This window comes from Oryzias latipes, chromosome 3 (genome assembly GCF_053564925.1).
Source record: "Oryzias latipes strain Hd-rR chromosome 3, Olatipes_Hd-rR_3.1".
In the NCBI taxonomy this organism is placed as follows: Eukaryota; Metazoa; Chordata; class Actinopteri; order Beloniformes; family Adrianichthyidae; genus Oryzias; species Oryzias latipes.
Window position 1 is genome coordinate 29,623,927 of NC_136239.1, and position 24,541 is coordinate 29,648,467.

At 38.0% G+C, this 24,541-nt stretch overlaps 1 protein-coding gene across 3 annotated transcripts in view; it reads left to right on the forward strand.

The window, feature by feature from the left end:
• mdga1 (MAM domain containing glycosylphosphatidylinositol anchor 1) overlaps positions 1 to 24,541 on the forward strand; it is a 204,292-nt gene that overhangs the window by 57,586 nt on the left and 122,165 nt on the right. For all 3 annotated transcript variants that reach the window (XM_078945266.1, XM_023953566.2, XM_023953565.2), the window contains one exon: positions 11,549 to 11,688. In XM_078945266.1, coding sequence (XP_078801392.1) covers positions 11,647 to 11,688 — 42 coding nt within the window. In that variant the 5' untranslated portion in view covers positions 11,549 to 11,646. The remainder of the gene's footprint in view (positions 1 to 11,548; positions 11,689 to 24,541) is intronic.

Below are 24,541 nucleotides of genomic sequence, written 5' to 3' on the forward strand. Positions count from 1 at the left end.
CAAGCAGTTAGAAAATAGAAAATAAGGCCGACGCCCAGGGGCCGGGACCAGAACCCACACCACCGGGACACGGACATCCCCTGGCTCAGATGTGATATGATCCCCGGCTCCCGGTCATGCCAGAGAGCTCAGGGATCCCTCTCCCTGCGTGGAGAGAAGGCTGCCGGGCCCAGTAAGCCAGCACCCCAGGGACAGAGAGCCCCGGTTCCCTCCGCCAGGGATGGGGCGGGGGACAGAAGATCAGAAGTCCCTCTTCCTTGTGTGATGTATATGTGTTAGTAAGCGTGCATGATGTAAAGGGGGTCTGTGTACTAAAGGGTGGGGTTAAAATTGGCAAGGAGGGCACTGAGAGGACATATTCTGCTTGCTAACAGTGATGTCCAAGCACCCTCCCCACCAAGGGGTCCTAAAATGTTTAAGGTGCAGTTAAAATTGGCAGGTAGGGCCCAGGATTCGCCCCATTTCCGGAAGTGCCGACCCCCCACCCCACCCAAGGAGAGAGGAACGAATAAGGCGCCGCCCCCAGGAGCAAGCCCAAGCCCCCGCCCTCAAACACCGCCCCTGGGAGAACTCTGGTCAGGCCTCGATGGGACCAAGGAAGCTGACCAGCCAGGGCAGCCACCAATTGCCTCAGTGGAGTCCCCAACCCGTCTAACCTCCAAGGCCCCGTATTGATAGAGGACCAACTTGCTCCCCCAAGCAGCCACCCCCAGGCGCTTTGAAGTCTCCATCCCATTTTGTTATTGGAACTGAAATGGTATTATCTAGGTTGCATAAGAGTTTGTATTTTTTGGTGAGAGTTTTATTCATTGAAAAATTAATCAAAGTTTGTTCTTGTAGCTTTAAGTCGTTGTTTTGTATTTAAACTATTTGGTAATTATAGATTTAAGTTGCTGGTATTCCAAGCAGGTATTTATTCCATGTTTTTCTTGTAGTTCCTGGGGTGTTATGAATCTTTTATCAATAATTAAATGCTCTAGTAGTGTTACGCCCCCTGCTTGCCAAGCTGGGAAGTGTAAAATATTTTTGTTGATAAGGATGTCTGGGTCGTTTCAGATGGGAGTCATTTTGCACAGTTGAAGTGAGGAGTTTGACACTTTAAGAAATTCCCACCAGGCTGTTACAGTGGCATTTATATGAATACTTTGAAAGCAGTCCTGTTTTTTAACTGTTTGGCTAATAAACAGGTTGATCTGTCCACACAACGCGCTTTCTAAGTCTAACCATGAGTTGGATTGTTTTTCAACCATTTTAAGATGTATTGTAATCTATTTGCTAAATAAAAGTTGTGGAAGTTTGGTAGTTCTAAGCCTCCACATCTTTTTGCAGATTTTAAAGTTTTTAGACTAATTCTTGCAGGTTTATTGTTCCATAAGAACCTTGATATCGATGAGTCTAATGGTTTAAACCACTTTAGTGGCGGCTGTGTGGGAATCATCGAGAAGAGATAATTAACTTTAGGCAAAATTGTAATTTTAATAGGGGCTACCTTGCCCAAGAGGGACAGAGACAGATTGACCCAGCGGGTTAGATCGTCCTGTATGCTTTTCAGTTATTGGGTGTAATTTAGCTGCACCAGTTCTGATAATTTGGGGGAGAAATAAATACCTAGATATTTGATATTGCCTGATTTGACTGGTATCGAGAGTCTTTGTTCTGTGTTACTCTTCAGTGATAATAAAACAGATTTATTCCAATTAATTGAGTAGTCTTAGATGCAGTGGCGGTTCTACACTAACTTACTCCCTGGGCGAGTAACCCCACCAGCGCCCCCCCCCCCCCCCCCCCCCCCCCCGCGCGCACACATACAAAATTTGACAACATCCTGTTGTGTTCCCTATCTTCTATTTAGCCATTTTTATCAAAAAATGCATGAATTTTCTAGACTCGTATTACGGGGGGTCAAACTCAGTCACACAGGGGCCTAAGTTAAAAAACACGCTTAAGGTTTTGAGCCGAAGAAGAAAGATAAAGATTTACTGAACTACACACTTAAGCTAAACTTTTAAACCTTTTACACTGAACCTTTTGAACATAAATATGAATAAAAACAGGAACATTAATCCAGAATAACTCAAGTTAAACCTTAAATAACTTTTAATATTTTGTTCTCCATTTAAATATATTCTGTCAAAATTATACAAATATGAACATGCTGCAGGACAAAAAACAAAGAAAGCCTGGAAATATTAATAAGAAATTACATATCAAATAATTCCATTTTTTTGCTCTTTCATCATTTTTTAGAGCATTTTTTTTAGAGCTGGACTCCTGCTTCATTTTTTGCAATAATTTCTTAATGTGTGACGTCCTGTGTGTGTCTTTGTGAAACATAACAGAGGGGTTATATCTAAAAAATGAAACTTATTGTGATTAATATGTTTAGGTCTTATAAAACATTAAAGACTAAATCTTAGAACACATCAGTGGGATTACTCCAAAAATATTTGGCATTTCCCTAAATTTGTGCAACACCAACAGTAGAAATCCTCCAAAAAAACTCAATCCTGCGCTCATCCCCCCTCCCCTTCCCTCTGACACACGCAGCTCCGTCTCTATGACGGGAGGCGCAGCTGCGGCCCAGAGTTGATTGTTAGATAGAAAAAGACTCCCAATCACCTGTTAGTGTGATTCAGCCAGCCACCGGCGAGTTGCGCCCCCCTCTCGAGTTTTTTGACTTATGTTCCAAAGACTAGCGCAAAGAGGTGTGGCCGCAAGCGTCTTGTAGCAGAGGGCGGTGGTCACGTGCGCATCGGGTCTGCTGTGTCGGAGCAAAGAATTGTGGGAAATAATCTCCATTGCCTGCTTTTTTCGAAATTGGTTTGAGCACGGATGTTTGTTCTGCCTAATTCCTTTTCATGTGCCTGTTTTACGTTGTTTCACTCTGAGGTATTCTTTTTTTTTTTTTTTTGCACCTTAAGTGTGAAGAGGAAATAGGAGGAAGACATTCTTAATAGTCTGATGTGTCAAAATAAAAGCATGAAGTGTCGGCTGCTGAAGCAATTTCAAATTAAAAGCTCCAAGCTCCCTTTTTGAATTAAGTATGTAGCACATTATGTGTAACGCATCAGGCACGGCAAATGCCGCCCCCAATGACGTGCCGCCCTGGGCGACCGCCCACATCGCCCATATCAAAAACCGCCACTGCTTAGATGGAAGAGGATTCATTAATAATTGTTACTGTTTCATTTACAGAACAGGAATTATTGAAAAAAATTAATATGTCATCCGCATAGAGACTAACGGCCGTGGTGCAGCGGTAGGGCGGTCGTCCCATGGTCGTAAGGTTGCAGGTTCGATTCCCGCCTTGCACGCCCATGAGTCGAAGTGTCCTTGGGCAAGACACTGAACCCCACCTTGCCTCTGGTGGTAGGCGGGCGCCTGTGTTTGGCAGCGGAGCGACCACCAGTGTGTGACTGTGTGTGTGAATGTGTGTGTGACTGGGTGAATGGGTCTGTGACTGTAAAGCGCTTTGTCCTTGTAGGAAGAAAGGCGCTATATAAGTATACGCCATTTACCATTTACCATAATTTTATGATGGCTGTGTTTGGTTTTAATTCCTTTAATGCTCTTATGCTGTCTTATTGCTGCAGCTAGAGGCTCAATAAATATTGCAAAAAGAGGAGGGGAGAGTGGGCAACCCTTTTTGGTTCCTCTTCCAAAAAAAGAACCTGTCAGAAGTCTGTTTGTTAGTTCTGACTGATGCATTTGGGTTGGGATATAATATTTTAATCCAATTGATGAATGATTCCCCAAACACAAACTTGTGGAGGGCAGCAATGAGGAACTTCCAGTTTACTCTGTCAAATGCTTTTTCAGCATCCAATGAGAGTACGGTCATTTCCTGGTTTTTGATAGTGGCAAAGTCTATTATGTTAACAAGTCTGCGGACGTTGTCACTCGAGTGTCTGCCTTTGATGAATCCAGTTTGATCAAGGTGAAATATGTGAGGAGTGATTTTTTTTCTATTCTCTGTGCTAGTGCTTTGCAAATAATTTTTACGTCTGCATTGATTAAAGAAATGGGGCGATAGCTTGAAGGGCTCGTGGGATCTTTGTCTCGTTTTAGAAGGAGAATTATGTTGGCGGAGTTCATGTTAGGTGGCATTGTATGGCTTTTCCGTGATAAATGTTACCATTTAAACTAAACTTTAGCAAACTGAATCTTATGCCCAGGAAGAAGCTAAGTGAAAACACAATGAAAATAATAAAAATAAAATGCAGAAAAGAACATACTCTGAACAAAATGAGAGAAACAAGCAAGAATGGAACTACGGTGAAATAGAAAGTGTGTCAATCCAGTAGAAATCTGTATTTGCACTTTTAGAGTACCAACAAGCCTTTTTATTGTTTCCAAGTTCAGGTCCCTGTGTTAGAGGTGGGATGTGGAACATCACCAATTTCCAGCAGCTTCTAACTATCAGCTATTTGCCTTAAATCAAAGAAAGCTCATAAAACTCTGACCAAAAATTAAACCGATGTGGAAGCTTTACTAAAGCTATCATCACAACATCTTTCTTTAGATTTGTTCCTTTTATTCTTCCACTTTTGGCTTCTCCCATCAGGGGTCGCCACAGCGAACAAGTCGCATGGTAAATTTGGCAATGTTTTACGCCGGATGCCCTTCCTGACGCAACCTTCTCTAACCGGGCTTGGAACCGGCGAATGCTAAAATACTAAATATGCTAAAATCATCAATCTTTTTAGCATATAGAAATAATTTATAACAAACACAGCATGCACATATTCTCATTGTTGTTCTAATCACAAAGGTTAATGGATTCAAAAATATTTTGGGTTGGTGCTGGACAATTGCGCATGTCTTTTTTCTTAATTTCCTGTGTTGTTTTATTGCCAAGCACCAAACCTTTGGCTTTGTTGCAGCAGGTGAGCCTGCATGTTGCTCCAAGCCATTAGATTTTTGTGCTTCTCCCACAAAAAGGCAGGACATGCTTTTGCCAAGGAAATGTCCAGAATTGTGCCAGAAATCCAGCTGAGAAATTCTATTTTAGATTTATGCACCCATACTAACTTCTTGCTTGTAACTGAAGGCATCGGCTGTAAATGAGCTGCTGTATTCTGATGTCTTTTGCAATCAGGTTACGAAACATTAGTGGCTAATCAGGCAGACCAGTCAGAGCTTAATAGAGGTTGTTGTAAGACGTCATTCATTTTTCTGGATAGAATTGTCATTTGAGGAAGTGGATGCACATCAGGTCAGAGAAAGAATAATGGAAGGAGTAAGGGTATGATACAAACCATGTGGTGCGGCTCCACCTTAAAATGAAAGTGCTGCAGGTAAAACTGACAATATTTAAACTGAATTGTTGTGTTATCTTTCTCAAAATGAGATTAATATTTGAGGCTCTTGTAGAGATGTTACTGCTCTACCTGAGGTGAGGGTGGCAGTGGGTGGTTTGGCACCAGGGGTAGTTGCTGACACCTTTATCCTCAGTTGTTCTGCCTTTCTTTTTGGCAGATTCTTTGCTCTGATGATTTGACTATGACTGGATTTAATGGCAAAATGAAGGTGTTTCAACAAAAGCTTATTTTTCAATTTTGAGACTTCCTTCTCACAGTAGCTTTTCACCCACTCGACACTTGAAGGAGAGCTGACTTTCCTTTGAAGACAGTACAGTGCACATTCTGGACAGAGAAGACAGATGGACTTAAAGAGGAATCAATCCATCTACTCCTGCTTATCCGAATCCAGACATTAATACCAGTACAGATTCCCAGACAAATTCTGAAGGGGAACCCCAAGGCACTCCCAGGCCAGCCGAGAGCCATTCCCTCCAACATATCCTGGGTCTTTCCTGGGCCCTCCTCCCAGTAGTACATGCAGGGAATACCTCCTAGGGTGAGGCCCAGGAGGCATCCAAGGAGATGCCCTAGCCATTTCAACTATTTTCACCAAGCTCCTCAACCTCTGAAAGAGTGCCCATGGTCTTTGGTGCACAATGAATGAGGAAACTCATTTTCATTTTCATGACCACAAGTTGATGACTATAGAGTCAGATTGACCAGTAAATCTAAAACTCTGCCCTTTTGCTTGACTCCTTCTTCACTGCGATGGATCAATACAGCAACTGTACTGCTGTAGCTAATGCATCTTTCTGCCTGTCAGTCAACTTACTCTCACTCATGAACAAGACCTCAAAAACACTTGATTTCACTTGAGGCAGGAGCTCTCCACCAACCCAGAGAGGGCAAACCGTTTTCCGGTTTGATGATCAAAGCTTCTGACTTGATTCATTCTTATTCCAGTTGATTTACACTTAACTGCAAACCACCACATAGCACATTGAAGGTCCTGGTTTGATTAAGCCAACAGAACAACATCATCGGCAAAAAGCAAAGATATAATCTTTCAAAATCAGACTCCCTCCAACCCCTGGCTGCACCTTACATTTCAGCTTACAAAAAACATGAGCAGAAGCCGAGGCAAAGGGCTGACAAAGATCTATTGTTCTATAGCCAGGATGAAAAACGCTCACAGATAAATTCTCCTCTCTTTTCCCTCCGTGAAGTAGACTTTCCTAAGGAGACTGAAAAGTGGGATCCATCCCCCTGTAGTTGAAGCACATCTCATAGTCCTCCTTCTTGAAGAGAAGGACTTCCGGTGCTTCAAATTTTGAAATAGCACAAAAAAACGAGTTTGTTTAATTTTAGCTGCAAGGAAAAAAATGCATTGATGGTTCAGGTTGCAACTCTTTTGTTTTTAACTAGTCATGTATTTTTTTATAGTTATTTGCGTAAATGCATAGGGCATTACATGTGGTGTGTATTTGGTTTCGGTTAATATGTCCTGGTCCAGAGATTTATTATTTACATACCTATTGGCTGATGGTTAGATACTGGCCACTGCTTTGTTGCCAACAGTGTTGCCTTTTGAATTCTGCCAAGTATTTTTGCTTTGTGTTCTGTCTATGATTATGAGGCCAAAGACCACTGCACCTGACGCGTGCTTTTCCACTAGATCTTCTGCAAGAACCTCCCAGAAGAAGTCTAATTTCTTTGCAGAATATCCTAAAAGAAGTTGGACACAAAAAATGTTAGAGATGTTAAAACTGCTGGCATTTTAATTTAAAAATCATATTGTTTGCCTACTGTTCAGTATTTGGTACAGTTCAGGAAACAAAAGTAACGTGGAGTGATAATACATGAGTATAGAATGAAGTTTTTAACAGCTTTCAACATTCTGCCCGCAATATAGACTTTATAGCTATAATAACTTCTGATATAATTTGTACTAACTAAACTTGCTTTTTAAATCCCATCTCAGATCTTTAACATTTTCTTCTAGTTTTGTCCCATACCCTAATGAGCTCAAATGATTCCAACCTGGTTCTATGTTTTAAGTCTCCCTCATGTCATTCTTTGATCTATTTTACAATTGTTCTCAGTTGTCTTTTAGCCATGACTATGCTGTTTTTAGGCAAAATCAAAAATGCTGTGTCATTTGCTAAGACAGGTTCTGCACAGTGCGACAGAGTTTTAGGGCCAGTTTACAAAAGTAATTTTTTTTAAATTACGACTTTTAAGTCGTAAATTTACAAGAAATATAGTCATAACTGTTAAATTACGAGATTGTAGTGAAGTTGTACATTTGCGAGAAAAAAAAACGTACATGTTTTAATACGGAGCCCGTGTCCTGACATTAAAAAATGAAAACATATCTCGTTCCCACAGATAAATATCTTGTTCGCACAAAATAATATCTCGTTCCCACAAGATAATATTCCGTTCCCTCTAAATATTATTTCTTTCCCTCGAAATGATTAATTTGTGCGAATGCAATAATTATTCACATCATAAGTCATTCATAAACACGGATATGGTCTCCGTCCGACCGCAAAAGCCCCTTTTAGTCCGTGTCTTTGTGACCCACATTAGTTCAAGAAAGGAAAAAGAAAAACAAGAATGATCAATTTATTACTCTTTCAATGAATATAAGAAAAATATCATAAGATTTATGATACCTAGGCTTGCTGCTTTGCCATACGATTCACCGGACATAGCTCCGCCGCTGAGCTCTTCTGCTTGTCGGCATTTGGGCAGCTGGCTGGCCGGTAGACAGACAGCCAGCTGATATTGTAGTTTAAGGTTGAATATAGGAATAATAATATTCAGGACTTGTCTTTTATTAACATACTCTTTGCAGAAAACAAAGACGTACATGGATAGTTGTTTGCAAGTGGAAACATCAGAATTGAGCAGAGAAATGGAGCTTGTGGCTTGCCTAGTGCATTTGTGACATCACAAAAGGGACTCTTTTCAAATTGCATTTTTTCGTCTACTCCATGACTTGAATAAAGAAATACTCATGAATGCAATTTTAATCTTAATAACAAGAACATGTTAAAACAACAACATTGGAATTAGTGTTTATGTGCCTTTGTTCAAAATGCCTAACCTTTCAAGTTGCATGTAATACTTCATTCATCATTCATCATTTAAATCAAGTTTTTTTGTCATTTTTTGTTTTTGTCTAATGCAAAAAAAATGTCATTTCTGTATTGTACTTTATGCTGTTTGTTGCATTTTAAATTTGCTACATATATTTTTACCGCTCCCTTAAAGTTGTCATTTATATTTTTTTATTGCTTCATCAAATTTCTGGTTAGATTATCCTATCCTTAGATTTATTCCTTATTATTTTTTTGTACCAACTTTTCTTTTATGACTCCACTGTGTTTTGTGTTCTCTTTTTTTTTTGTTTTTACTTTTTTATTCCCTTTTTTCCTGTCTCTTTTTTGTTTTTTGGTGAGGTTCTCGTATTTCATTTACTTGTGCATATTGATATCGTCTGGTGTATTTTTCCCTTTCTTCTTTTGCCTTCTTTCACTCAGCGTCTTTTTACTTTAGTCGATCAAACAGTTGATGCAGCCAAACTGCCAGTAGCAGGATGATGTAGAGGAGCCACTCTGTCTGATCTTCCTACCTTTTCCAGAGTGGAAACTAATACAGACATAGCAGTATAAACTCTTAATAGAGTATTATTCAAAATTAAAAGTACCCCCCAGTCATTTCAGGTAGTCTAACACAACCTATGAAACCAGCTCATTTGCCCTATTTTATATATATTTTTTCTCATAATTACTTTGGTTCATTAGTAAAAAAAATGCACAAAGGCTTATTCTGCCTTGAGGCTTTTAATTCTGCTCATGGGCCAACAGTTTATTGACCTGCTATCTGCTGCCCTGTGCGTTGTCTTGCATAAAACTTTGCTTCGATGGAGCGTTCCTCTCTAACAATATATTTAAACCCTTATTACATGTGTGCTCAGTTTCCTGTCGCCACAATAAAATATGTCAAAGCCATTACAATCTGTGTAAAATTTTATAATTTTACGCAACTTTTAAGGTTTATGTCCTTGGTTGACTATGCTTGAACTTGTCTGTACAAAAACCTCTATACCTTTATGGCCATCTTATTGAGAAAGGAATGTGCTTAAAACGTATAAAAAGGAGGCTAAAAGAGCAGACAGGTTCTTTGCTATGCTGGAGAAGGAATGGCTGTGGCATGCAAAAAATGCCTTTGTAAGAATAATGAAAACACTGGAGAACTGACTGACTGACTGACCCCTATGTTGTTGTGCTCCTCAAGCACATACACGTCCCCACAGTGCTTCAGCTGAAATATGCATTCACTGAGTCGTATGAAGAAGCTTTTTCTCTACATTCTGTTTCCTCTTCAAAATATGAAGGTATGGTAGATTAACATAAAAATAATTGAGGTATTTTTGTGTAAATATAACAAACTTTGAAACAAAAACTTTGTTTTTTTTTTTTATTGTGTTTTATTTATTTATTTATTTTTCCTCTGATTTTTAATAGAGTGATGTCATATCTTTTAGATTTTTATTTTAAGATTTAAAGCAAGGCTGTTTGGTCAAGCCGAGAGATGAATGCTTACCTTTGTTTGGAAAAGTCCAAAAGCTCATCTGAACTCTGGTGTCCACCAAAACCAAAAAACACTAAAACCACCGGCCCACCTGACAAATTATTTAAATCTACGAGACATAATGTTCCAAGAAAACATGTTCCTATTACTGCAAACTGTTTTAAAGCCTTACTTTGGATATCTAGAACCCACACCAGTTTAATTTGCTTTTACAAAAGAATAAAAAAAGAAAACGGCTTTGGAAAATAAATAAATAAATCTTTCAGATTTTTTACTGATGCACTACTTAAAATATACAATAGACTGAGAGTAATAAAGGATATATACTTCTTATAGTTCAAATGGTAAGATCCTAAGAGGACACTAAAAAAAGCATATTAAGCTAAATTGTTGTAGCAAAAGTGTGTTGAAGTAAAACTGTGGTATTCAGAAACTGTAAGCAGTTTAAGATGCTTATTCAATATAGGCGTCAGATGACTCCACATCAAAAAACATGAATTTTCCCATTTACAAGCAGACCTTAAACTCGCATTTAGGCGCCACATTTTTTCATGAGTGTGCATCTAATGAAGTTTAAGTGAACTGGCTCCCCGCTTTCTTTCTGTCCATTCAATGATAACAGTTGTTGAGTACAGTGAAGATTTGTTCTCCTTGTGAATCGATGTTAATCACATCATTGTGCAGCCCTATTCCTCATAGCTCTCTAGGGCTTCACACTCCTCTTTGGTTTTCTCTTCCTCACCCGCTGCTTCTCATGCTCTGACTCCTTCTCTCTTTTTTGCCCTGCATCTTCATGTCTCTGCTGATCATGAGGGAGGCGAAGCCAACTGAGGCTACTTGCACGCAAGCAAACCCCCCCCCCCCGCATGGGTCAAGTCTGTGCAGATTGATGCTTTAACTGTCATCTTTGCAAAGAGCTCCTATCATGCAACGATCATCTATTATTTCTGCAACAGCTGTCACTGATTGTTGTAAAGTAGAGCTGAGACTGGAACAAGGCAATTTGTAGAAGACAAATTAGACAATATGGAATGGCTTTTGTTTTTTTGGTTCTAATTCTTTGAAAAAATAGTGTAAAAATTAGAATTTGAACATTTGTCTTTGTATTTACCAATTTATGTTAAATCAAGGAAACCTGCTTGAAGTGTTAGATAACTATAACTCGGTGTTCATATTAAAAACATTGTGACTGTATACCCTATGGTGATGCAAAAACATTTTAAAATAGATAATTCACTTTATTTCAGACTCAGATGCGGTCCAAAAAAGACATACATAATATAAAAAAAACAAAAAAAAAAAACAACACAAACGCACTGTTCTACAGTCACAAATGCACATTCTGACCTTCTCAAGGTGACTATAGTATCCATTTTCCAATAAATGCTTGTGTCCCCTGCCCGAAACCGATGGATATATCACTTGAGCGGTTTTGTAAGAGCTGAGTTCATGCAGATGTGAGAGTAATGTGATATATGTGACTCATCAATACTAACTCTAGTATTACTTAGAGCCACAAGAGAATGAGCCTTTTTTATCAGATGATCTTACTAAATATGTAACATGTTTTCTTCCCTCTGTGTTTGTGTCTGTCTCTGTATGCATGGATTCATGTCTGTGTCTGGATGTGTGCTCAATCCCAGCCCCTGCCAACGCCCAGATCGTGCACTCCGGTGCTGCGTGTAATGTCAAAGATGAGAGCATAAACGAGAGGATCTACACCATCAAAGAAGGGGACACAATGGTGCTTCAGTGTATTGTTAAAGGACACCCACGGCCACAGGTAGGTTCCTGTCCCACCTGCCTCCTTCATGCACTTTCAGATGCCAAGGGACTGCTTGTCCACTACAACTAAATGTGCAGGCTGGCTTTGGAGGATCCTAACAGATCATGCTAGGAATTGTGAATCAAAAATTAAAGTTTTATGTTTTTTGTTTTTGTTTGTTTTTTTGTTGAAAACATACTTAAAATTGGAATGCTTCACACCAAAATAATAAAAAATGTGACTATATAACAACAGCAATAAAAAAATTGCATGCTTCATGTAATGAGACAGAAAATGATCAAAGGAATGAATTAGAAACATTCACTTGCAAGACAGCGAGAGATTTTTGTTTCTGTGCAGATGGTAATAAAGTTGATCAGAGCCACTTATCTCTTACCCATTCGTTCTTTCGCCAGTCAGGATTATCAGCAAGCTTTGATTAGCTCTCTGCTCCTCTCTCTTCAAGAAATCCCACGTTTTCAGATCTCTACTTATTAGTTTTGCTGAATATTAGTGTTGGGCTTGAATTTGAGCTGATGTGATGATGAAAATGAAGCAGGGCCAGAGGTCTTATCCAGCTGCTGATGTTGGCATGGGCTCTTCTTTCTTTAATCTGGCAGATTTAAGTCTGTTTACACAGAGTTGCTGTTTTCAGGCAAGTGCTGTTTGGTAAAATGTGCTGATAATGGGAAAAGACTGCATGCCACGTGGATACATTTTATGATTAGCAGTCACAGAAAAATATGGTTTGTGTTAAATGCGCTCTTCTATTAAAGTGACACGAACTGAACTCTACTGAGCCACGATGCAAACTGGCTCTCCTGAGTTTGTTATCCGGTTAATGATACTGTCACCATATGTAGCTTACCCCAATGCAAACCGTTTCCATGAGAAGAAGCAACTTTGGAGCTGAGGACATGTTTGTGACTTAGAGGTCACGGGTGTAATTTCTGCAAACAACTGGTTGGTTGGATGAATGTGTTCTGTACTGTAAACAATTGATTTATTTTATACGCCTTCAGCAAAGCTGAGTGTGCTTCAGCATCGGTGGATTCTTAATATATAACATTGGGGGGGAAAAGTAAGCTGTAAAAACCCACGCACCAGATCAGGTTAATAAACAGTTCATTTATGGAAATCCACTGCAATTCACAGTTAAATTCCCTTTGCCTTAATTTTAGATGTGCTCATGATACAGCCAGCTAATTAAACTAAAAAAATAAAAAAGACAGATGTCGGAAATCGGGCCCAATCACGTAGTTTGCAGAGATCCAATATGTATTTTATTCTTATGATCAATATTAAATATTTCAAGTTTATTACAACAGATAAATACTCTACTAGAAGTCTGCATACCATGAATAGATCACAACATTTTATTGACGTAAAGTGCAACAGAATAAGGCACTAGTTTGAGCAAGAAGTGCACAACAAGTTTGCTAAGTTTGCAAAGATATTCAAGATGTTCACACACATTTAAACTTCCGGGCTCGATAACGCTTTTAACCTCCTAAGACCTGGCGTCTACATTCGTGGACATCACTTTTTGGGTTATATTACCACAGTAGTTAATTCTGGTTAATTGGGGCATTGTGACTCAATGTGTCTTTGGTTAGCTCAAATAGTAGCTGGGGTTAATAAACGGTTTCAACTGAAAGCAAGTGTGTCAATCGTTTTGTCTTGACTTAAACAACGAACTGCAATGGCATTTCAAAAAGATGTTTTTCTTTTTAATACAAATGGCTCTCCCTGTGTTGCCGATGGAGAGACGACTGTGAGACAGCTACTAAGGGACCGACTATAATGTGCAAGTTTTGGGAAAAAGTGATTTAAAAATCTGTACTCTCACAGAACCAACCCAAACTAATCAATGTTTATTTTTTTTATTTATTTTTTTTTGTTCCAATGAAATGAGGTAGTTATAAATACTCGATGGTATAACAACAATGTAACAAAACAAAAGAAAGTACCGGGTAATTGCTCCTTTTCTTAAGAATTTTTAATGGAGATATGAATCACATATGATCAAAAATGTTCAATAGGTGCTAAAAGCTACAGTCACCAAACTTTTCCACAGGACTAATGATCACCTATTTTTACTAGGTATTAGTGATTACTTTTTCAAGTTGATAGTTGCAATATTTTGCTCGATTGTTAAAGCTACTTCACAGAAGTTTAAGTGTTAAATGACGATAGAAAGTTAATAAAAATGGAACCAGGACTCCGTATCAGCAGATAAAGGAAGTGACTGGGAATCGGATTGGGGCCAAAATCATACAGGGACTGTAACCGAAAACACAAAGGAAACCGTCATATGAGATCACATTCTTGCACTCAAAGCAGCATGCTATCCTCTGACCCTGGGCACATCTGCTTTTCTGCATTGAACTACAAAAAAACATTTTTAAACCAAATGATGTGTGTGTAATCGTGCAGGGGTTAGTGTGTGTTAGCCTGCTTTAGCATCCAGCACTTTATAGAAAATAAACTGAGGTGACTCTGGAGGGGTTGTGTGCCTTGTGTGTATTTTTGTGGGAATGTGTGAGGTGAGAAAAGTGGTGTTCCTCACGGATGCATGTCTACTGGCATCACATCAGCATGAATAAATCAGTGCCTGTGTCTAAGTTTTCTTCTTTTTATGTTTACACAAAGAAAGACTGTGCTTGTGCATGAATGTGTGTGTGCATGTACGTGTATGAATATGCGCTTGTATGGAAGAAGCAGTTCCTGCTTGTCATGTGGCTCTGCAGAAGCAAAACAATCACATCTAATTTTCTTTTGTTGACCTAACCTGCCTATAATCGTGCCTGTTGTTCCATAGCTCTCTCATTTGATCATTTGTCTCTTTCTCTCCATTCTGCTCTCTTCGACCAGCATGCACACACAAAACACATCCAGTGTACAACACACAGCCTTGAAGAAATAAAACACAACATAAAATAAATAAACCTATGCTAATAATGCTACCACAAGAAGAAAAGAAGAAATATATAGAAATTAGTTCATTTATATATATAGATATAGATATAGATATAGAGATATAGATATAGATATAGATATATATTTTTAATCTAACAAAAGAAAACTAAGACCACAGCCATTTTTACAGGAAAATCTAAGTGAGGTCCTCGAAATTGTGACCCTTGACCTCCTCTCTGTCAATTAAAGATTTTTTTCCTGGGCTCCATTCCTTCTCCACAAAAATACATTTTTCTTGATGTGATCAGAACCATGGCTACTTATGGTTTTGCTATGCTTTATAAAGACCTTTTTTTTATACACCCTGGACTGAAAGGAAAAACTTTAAAACCAAATTCATTCTCTAATATTAAAGAGTTTGATAAAGTAGCTCTCTTGACTAAAACTGAATGTATTTTCTACTCCGCAAAACCCACAATGCTCAATGGGATGAAACAGAATATAGAAGAAAATAGCAAATGAAGAAGTGATAAAATCATCAATTTGAAAGATATTGATAATACGTACAAGCAAGTAAAAATGGGAATAAATGCCCGAACCTAGCTTTATAGGAAATAAGACCACCAATTCTGCATCCACACATGCTTCCAGCAAACCTGCATTCTGTAAACCATATAATCGATAATAATAAGCACAACCCAAAGCAGAATGTTTGTTTAAATCACTTTGTTAACATCTTGTGGTCAGTGGTTTCAAATGAAGTAGTGAGGTCTAAAAGAAGTCAATTGTTTATGTGATGTTATTTTAGGGCAGGTGTAAAGGTGTACAGTAAAGTCAATTATTTTAACATCTCTTTTTATGGGATCAAACAGTATTCTTAAATCGTTTAAGTTAAGCCAGACTTTTTTTCTTCACCTTGGGACGATGCACTGTTTAATCTTGCTTGGATTTTTGGTCAACTAGTCTGCAATAAAAAAAAAAAAAAAAAAAAAAAAAAAAGTCTTGTTTTCTCCCATAAGCAGAGAGAATTGGGTAGCTTGAGTCCTGCTCAGGTCCTTTTTGTTGCTGTAATCGCTTTAAATTCTTATCAGATTTACTGAGACTGCATTTGTTTTCAGATTTTGCAGCATTTGTTTCAAGTTGTGAGCTATAACAGGAACTTGTAAAATTCAAGGCTCTGAGCTTTATTGGAACAATGTTGTCAGTACACAAGTGTAGATTGGCAGCTGATTGATGTAGTCGTGTCAGCATAAGATTTCTGACCATCAACAGTTATTTCATATGGGAAATTAAAAAAAGAAGCTTGATTATAGTTTTTAACTAAACCTCGTTTTGCTAATGATAAAATACTTTATTTGTCTTTTAAAATTAGAATCAGTGAAGATTTTGTTTTCAAGTTAAAAAGCAATTACAAAATGATCAAACAAAAGAGGGTTATGCGAGAACAGAGCCAGATGCTCAGATTCTACACCATATGTCAAAAGAAGATCAGAAGTATTATAATAGCACAGAGGCAGTTATCTTCCACCTGCTCAGTTTGTTGACATAAAAATGTTAACATTTTTTTATATTTTCCAATGAAAATTTTAACCTTAGCTAACTCAATAAAATACATTTTTAAAAAGTTCATCTGAGTTCTATTGTTAAATACATTTAAGAGGCTGACAGTTTTGATATAGTTAAAAGTCATATTAACAAAGTACACAAGATGAGGGAATCAGTTTTAGTAGATTTTCTTCATGGTATTTTGTAGGAAAGCCTGCTCATTCCCTTATTAGATGTGTCCACATTTGTAAGGAATTTGTTTTTGTGAAAGAAGTACCGGTATGTTGGTGGTGTCACAGAGGAATGGTTAAATCTTTAAATTGTATCCAGTCCCAAATTCTTAAGGTATTCCCTCATAGACCCAGCTTTGGTGGGTGAGTTTCCATTTTTTAAGAATAGACCCAGAATATCTGGGATCCAGTCCACCTGAAGGCCTCATCAGCCCCAGATGAGAGGAGGTTTTGAGTCCATAAGTGGATCAGGACAATTTAGGAGATGCCCTCAAGTTTCTCTAAGCAATTAAACCACTGGTCGTAATGGCTGCCAGGTGCTGGTTTAAGTTGAAACCAACTCTACACTTTGGGTAACCTATCAGGCTCCAGTCACCCAAGGCGTTTGTGAGTTAGAGTGTAAATGCAATGACAAGACAGTTGGGGAATTGCGCCCCTGCCTAAAATGTGCCGGCCGTGGTGCAGCTGTAGGCCGATCGTCCTCTGATCGGAAGATTGCAGGTACGATTGCCGCCCTGCCCGACCATGTGTCGAAATGTCCTTGGGCAAGACGCTGAACCCCACCTTGCCTCTTGTGGAAGGTTGGTGCCAGTGTTCAACAGTGGAGCTGCCACCAGTGTGTGAATGTGTGTGTGAATGGGTGAATGGGTTTGTAAAGTGCTTTGGGCCTTTGAGGAAATTAGAAAGCGCTATACAAGTATATGCCATTTACCAATGCTGACTGGTCTCGGACTTTTGTCATGGCTGTGGGTGTAGATGCTCAGGATCCTACTTACCTTATGAAGAGAAAGGCACTAGAAATAAGGTGCAGATACCCGCGGCCAGTTACAGGCCACCATAATTTGAGATAGGGAAATTGACAGTGGATCACCAGCAGCTACTCTTCATTGTCCATTGTGTGTTCATGTGTGTGTAAAGATGTTACTTTATCAGTGCAGCATAACATCCTACTCATCTTCCTCACACTTTGACTCTAAAACAAAACTGCTGCAGGCAGAATCTGGACTAACAGTCCATTCCTCCACATCTCCAGGTTCCACCAATGCAGATGGATTAAATGCAGCCTGGTTCACACTTGCTGTGCATACAGCAGTGAACCATCCAACAAATCTGCAAATCTGTAGAAGGCAAATAGTTAAGGAATTGGCTTTGTTGGTATGATCTTCTAGGGATACCCACTTTCAGCCTTTCTTTAAAGGGCCTAAACCATGCTATTCTTAAGCCTTTTATAGTAAACAGTATCCATGAATACGAGACTATTTTACCTTTGGCACACAAAAAAAACACATTTTTTAAATTAAATATTAGTCATTTTTCTGAGTTATTTTCCAACCCGGAAGTAAGATAACTCCATCTCTGAGGCTCCGCCTTCTGCTCCTTGTGGGTGCCGCCCATTTCATGACATCAACCTAGAGCCGGCCTCGGCAGCGTGTCTCAGACAAAACCAAAAGAAATACAGAAAAATGTGTAATAAGATGAACAACAAGATTAGAAACCTCAACAATAAAATGAGGCAGATGAATAAATGTCATTAAACTCCTCTTTAAAGACAAAAAAAGTAAGGCACAGCAGCAGTTAGGGACTACGAAGCAGACAAGCACAAATTCATCGAACATCTGAGGTAAGAAGAGATATGTAGGTGACTGCAAATGATAAAGAACGCGATGAAGATAGACCACCTTGAAAACCTTATATTCTTATTGTCAGACAAACAACATCCAACCTTTCGCAAAGATGGACGCGCATAATGTGCATAGAAAAAGGAAGTGTTTTTGCCGATCACTGATAACTCTGTAGAGAAAGTGTGTGTGTTGGCCTGGGGGTGGTGCTGTCGGTGCAGACTCTCCCTGGAAGGGGCTGTTTAAACTGGTTTACGTCAGCATGTTTTAAGAGGAATACTCAAAAATGCGTGAATGAATCAAGATACCACTTTGAGGTTTCTTTTTGTAAGGAATGAACATGTAAAAGCTCAAAGTTGAATTTGCAAGATATAGGTAACATCCATGGTTCTACGGAATTTGGTTTTTACCTCTCAAGCTCCTTCCAAGCAATCTTGATTTTTTTTTTTTCACCAAGCGCGACCTGAGTCTTGAAACAGATGCCTACCTGCCACAGAAACTGGGGGCTGCACAAGTCCAAAACAAAAGTAAACTGCACCAAGGATATTAGACAATTTCTTTCTGTGATGAAATCTGCATACTAGAATCTAATCCCACAAATGTATGTCCCTTACAAACTGAATTTCTCAAGATTTTTAATGATATGAATTGTTGCCTTTCAAAGAGAATTATTAAAACAAAACATCTTCATCCAAAAACAAATATGTGAAAAACTGGTCTGTAAAATTTTAATACTAAAATCACGAAAGTTGCCTTTTGAAATGGCTCTTTGTGACCTTAACTGTAAAAAAGACTGTCCGTTACTGAGACTAAACCTCTTTCTTTTACTTTGTTCTTTCATATATTCTTTACATTAATATAGGTTAACTTACTAGAAATCCTCATTTGTTTTAAAGAAAGAAAGAAATAGATGATAAATACATAAAAATACATATAAAAAACAAAACAATCTATAGCAATGACAGCCCATATGGCTGGAGGATCATCGTAAAAGAAATATTTTCAACTGCCTTTTTAATCAGTCAGGAGAGTCGGCTACACAGAAATCCACAAGCCACTGACTGAAAACACAGATCCCCTGGGCTTCATAATGGCTTTTAGGAGCTACAAATACATTTTGACCCCATGTCCTTAAACCACAAGAGGATCTGTAGAGGGTCAACAGGTCAGATATGTATTTGGGAGCTTGACCATCAAGAGCTCTAAAAGTGAGGAAAAGAATTTGATGGTTGATTCTACAAATCAATAGGCAGCCAGTGAGGTGAATGTAAAACCAGTGTAATGTGGCCTCCTTTGCTGGTTCCTGCTTAGGTCTTTTCAACCTCTTCTTCTTCTTTCTCTTTCGGCTTTTCCCATCAGGGGTCGCCACAGCGAATCATCCTTTCCACCTCACTCTATCTTAGGTCTTTTCAACCTAAGAAAGAAATTAAAGCATACATCATTCCCCAATCAAAACAAGAAATTGTTCCTCAATTAAGAGAGGATAAAGACATGTCAAAACAATACATCCCTCAGGATGATCTCTGCACTCAGACTGATCAAAGACATCATCAAGGTTCCTAAAACCTGACTGAAGAAAGGAGTTCAAGGAATGGATCTATGGAACTATCATGTCAGGGGCAAATATGAGTTAATCTTTTTCAGGTTTAGTTAATTGTCGCCTAAAGGTTTATTGGTACTCACCAAAGAATTGAGTAAGTTGGAAATCAAATGAAATGTTAACATTTTTAAAAGAATAAACAAAACAAAACATATCATCTGCATGGATCTTGAGCTTTTTTTTTTTTTTTAAGAAAAACCTCAAGACCCATCTTTTTGACCTGGCTTTCATATAATTGTATTATTTTTAATAGTTTTATATATTTTGTATTTATTCATCTATCCATTTTATCGTTATAATTTTACACATGACTAAATATAGTTTATTTTAATATTCCTTATTTTAGGTTTTATTTTTTAATTGTTTATTGATTTTATTTGATTTTATTATGGTTTATTTTTAGTTTTATTTTCAGAGCTTCCCCTGTTGGATCCTCTCCCTCTGGGTCAGCATGCTGTCCAGCCGCTGCGGCTCTAGATGGGGATCTGCATCGCCACCTCGCTGTGGTGTCGCTGGGTCCCCGCCTGCCATGGCTGGCTATGCAGCTGTCCACAGAGAGGGGAGGTCCCAACTACTAACCACCAACAAATGTTTTCATCCTCAGCCTCTTTCCCAGTGGTTATCTCCATCAGTTAAGAGGATGGGAAGTGTGAAATAAGGCTAGGGGTTCTGTTTTTATTTCGGTTTTGCTTGTTTTTATATTTGTTTTCTCACTTTGTGTTATGTCATATAAAAAATTGCTATATAAATAAAGATTGATTTCTTGTTAAGTGATGAGATATAAGCCTAAAATGCATGATAGTTTGGTTGTGAATAGTAAAATAAAAAACAGGGATCCTAAGACTTAACCTTGTGGCACTAAATGAAAATTGTTAAATCTAATAAGATTTTGGCTATAACAAGAAATGTGTTTTTTCCTGCTCCAACAGGAACACCACTGGAAATCAACATTGTAAATGTTTTTTTTAAACAATTACAGCCTTAAAGTAATCTAATAGCTGAACTAAAGAAACTAAATTATATTGCTATAAATTATAATTTACACTGCACTATTTATTAATCTTACTACATATGTCTTGCTTATGTTCCACAGCTAGTCAGCAGCCATAGGCTTTGCATCCATAGTTTCTCTTGACATAAAATGAGGTAAAGTTGAGGCGCATTGATGGTGGAACAAACATTGAGGATGCTGACCTCTGTTCCAGTGCATACTGCCTGACTAGCACTTTGCGGCATTCTGCATTGGTCCCACTGGGCTTACTGAGTTTCTGCTGCACTCCACATGCTGCATTGATGACCTGATCTGCCTCAGTCCAGTGTCTCCTTCAGCTGTCTTTACAGCTTTCAGTACCTCATCCTTTTCAAAGATAACAAAAAAACAAAGTTGTGATTAGTCAAAGTGGACTTTTTTTGTTTGATATTTTGTAAGTTTATGAACCCATTTTCTTATGGGTTTTCTTGTTATTCTTTTAAGTTTCAGATTTTCAATTGAAACCAGGACCGTGAGAATCAAAAAATCAGTTTATTTTGTTGTATAAACCTAAAGTGGCCTATATCTATCGTACAGAACCTCTTGATTTTTGCCCACTGTGGTGCAAAGATTGTCAGTATAAACCAACACTGTTTCTATAACTGGTTTATTTATTTATTGGTTTATTTGCTCATTTTTAATTCATCTGTATGAGTTATTACATTACTTTTGAAAACTCTTGGGTTTGAAGTGGGGATAGGTTAACATCTGACAATAAGAATATAAGGTTTTCAAGTTGGTCCATCTTCATCGCGTTCTTTATCATTTGCAGTCACCTACATATCTCTTCTTACGTCAGATGTTCAATGACTTTGTGCTTGTCTGCTTCATGGTCCCTAACTGCTGCTGTGTCTTACTTGTTGTGTCCTCGAAGAGGAGTTTAATGACATTTATTCATCTGCCTCATTTTATTGCTGTGGTTTCTAATCTTATTACATGTTTCTATTTTTTTTTTTTTTTTTTGGTTTTGTCTCTTTCCTGTCTTCTCAAGCCTTAACTGGTCATGGCAGACGGTCGCCCTTACTGAATCTGGTAATACTGGATATTTCTTCCCAATCTTCCACTAAAAAGATTAATTGAGAGTTAGTTTTTTTCTCCTCCATTGTTGTTTTTAAAGTGGATTACACTGAAAACTCTGTTAGAATTTGTTGGTATTTCCACCGCTCCCACTACATGCAACAAGAGTTGTGCATAGGGCACCAAGTGGCAATGTGGCACCAGCTCATGCCTTTTGCACCAAAAGAAATTGCTGATGGCATCTAAATGGTAAACAGCAGTGCTGTCTGTTTATATAGGCTATTGGTACACAATTAAGGCGCTTATAGGAATTATTTAGACCAAATTGAATGATAAAAATTAAAGCTTTGTGTCATGATTTGTTCGTTTTGGTACTGCAATTGTTGACAATCTTGGTTGTGAACTGGTGTTTTATGAATGAACTTAATTGAAGTGAACATCAATTCACACAGGGATTCGGAGAGAAAATGCATGGCAACAGATTTAAGACTATATTGAAAAGGTAGCTTTGTCAGCGTGTATAGAGGTTATTCTTTATTTGTTGTAGAATCATTTTCACAAATGATTAAGGAAAGTCATATGCTATTTAGATTTATCTGATTATGTAACCAAAGGATTATAGTTTATAAAACCAGCATTAATTAGGTAACATTCGTTTTCCTGTTCCAAGTCTGCATAAATGCAGGGTCGTTGGGGCTTCCGTCAAACCAACGCCAAACCCAATATGTGAATGAAAAGATGATTTGATGTTGCAACCCCTACAAGGAGCAGCTGAAATTCAAAGCAAAGAAGACAGTCTATAGGATTAGAGTTAGCTGTTGGCTCTCTAACACATTCACTTTCTTTAAAACTTTTCTACAATGCATCTATTGACTCCCAGCTCCTCACAGCATGTGTGTAGCTGTCAAACATGTAGCAAAGTGACTGTCAGCATGTACTGTTCTAAACACTGGGCAACAGTGAATGGAATTTTAATCTGCAGAGCGCTAAAGGCAGCATGTATCTCATCCATCATGCATTTCAATTTTACTTTTTACATATTAATTTCAGCTGTTTTTCTTATCTTATCATTTTCTTATCATTTTAATGCACTTTTAGCAGACAGAGTGCTGTGTTATTTAAGCAGAAACATTACTTAGCACATTATAATGGCTGGGTGGTGTGGTTGGCTCTCTAATCCTCCTTACATTGTGGGTGATTTTATGACATTCTTTGTTCAGGAATGTCCGTCCATTCATCCATTTATTTATCCATCCATCCATCCCTCTCTGTCTTCTGGAGTCAATCTCAACTGGTGTGCAAGAACATATCTGTGATCAGAATTTTAATATGATTGCAAAAGATTAAAAATAAAGAGATGATGCTTAGACATTTTTCTCAAGCTTTGTCAAACTATTTGAAAGATTACTTAAGATTTTTTAGTTCGAACAGCTCCAAAGGGATTTTGCAGCTCATTCCAAGCAGAAAAAAGCAAAATATCGAAAAGCCATCCATACCAAGTCCTTGAAATACATAAAAAAAAGAAAAACTAGACTTACAATAAATGTTCAAGCATTGCATGTTCACGCACTTCCATAAAAATGACTGTAACCCTGCAGATTCTGTGAATGAAGGCAAAGGTCATTTTTATACTTAAAAGACCAACTCTAAAGATTTTCTTGGAAAATACTATATTTTCAATAAATTGCACTTTAGCCAAACTAATTGTATAGTTATTTGAAAAAAATATAAATATGTGAGGAACAAATCTATAGAATCTCCTTTTAAAAATTCAAATTTAAATTTTTATTTCTGAAGCATCTTTCACGTAACTAAAAAAAAAAACAGCTCAAGGTGTTGTACATAAAAAATAAACAAGAACACAAAAACACCAACTGCTGCTGCTAGTTTAAATTAAAGCTTCATTAGTAGGATTAATAACAAATGAAAACCTTGTAAGATAAACTTCATGTGCAACAAAAACGGAGCCTCAAGAAATGAATCCTATTTCAGAGGTTTCCTCACAGTGGTTTGGCAACACGCCTCCACGCCACTTTTCATCTTTTTTGTTTACACTTCTAATTCTATAAAGAGAAAAAGAGGAAGAGAATCACAGCTGAAGTATTTGTAAAGTCTATTTCCTTCCAACCCTCAATGAGAAAGTTTGTTCTGGCTTCTGGGCGTTGGCAGATATGCAAGTTACTCAAGTGTTCTGGCGGTTTTGTTATCATTTATGGATGTACTCCATTCCAGCATGAAAGCTCTCATATTGCTCTCTTGTAAAAGAAAGAATACACCAACAAATTTGTGTTAATGACATTTTTATATATTTATTGATAAACATACCCCCTGTGAGGCAAACCTCACAGACTCTTTTAAAAACTTTAGAGCTTTATATTTTATTGAACAGATGAGCTGTTTGAGAGCATCAAAGTCTTTTATCTGTCCCTGGTTTCTGGCTGTGGGGGGAGCTGCTCGTGTCCCACATTCTAATGGGTCTATTTAAGATCACAGGAATACGATGCATGAGTTCTGATTGACACTGACTTTCTCTACATTTTCAGTCCAAATGCATTACTGCTGAAGACTTTAATATCATGTAGCCTTTTTTGAATGCAAACAGCTGTAAAAAAAAATGGGAATCAGTGCCATTAAGTAGTGAAGTGATGAGAGTAGATATCCATGTCTGTTAGCTTGTCTCACAAGAACATTTTATGCAGTTTTGGGTGAGCCAACTTGTGAAACAGCTGCTTTGCTTTGGAGAAGTCAAATCCAAGATTTATCCAAGCTTGACACAGTTCTAAGTGATCAAAAGATTTAGGTGGAGACCTGATTAAACAAAATGGTAGGTATTCATTTGCCAGCAGAGAAAAAAGTTCAGATATTTGTTCCATTAACCCTTTTTTTCTTTTCCAATACTTGATGACATTCA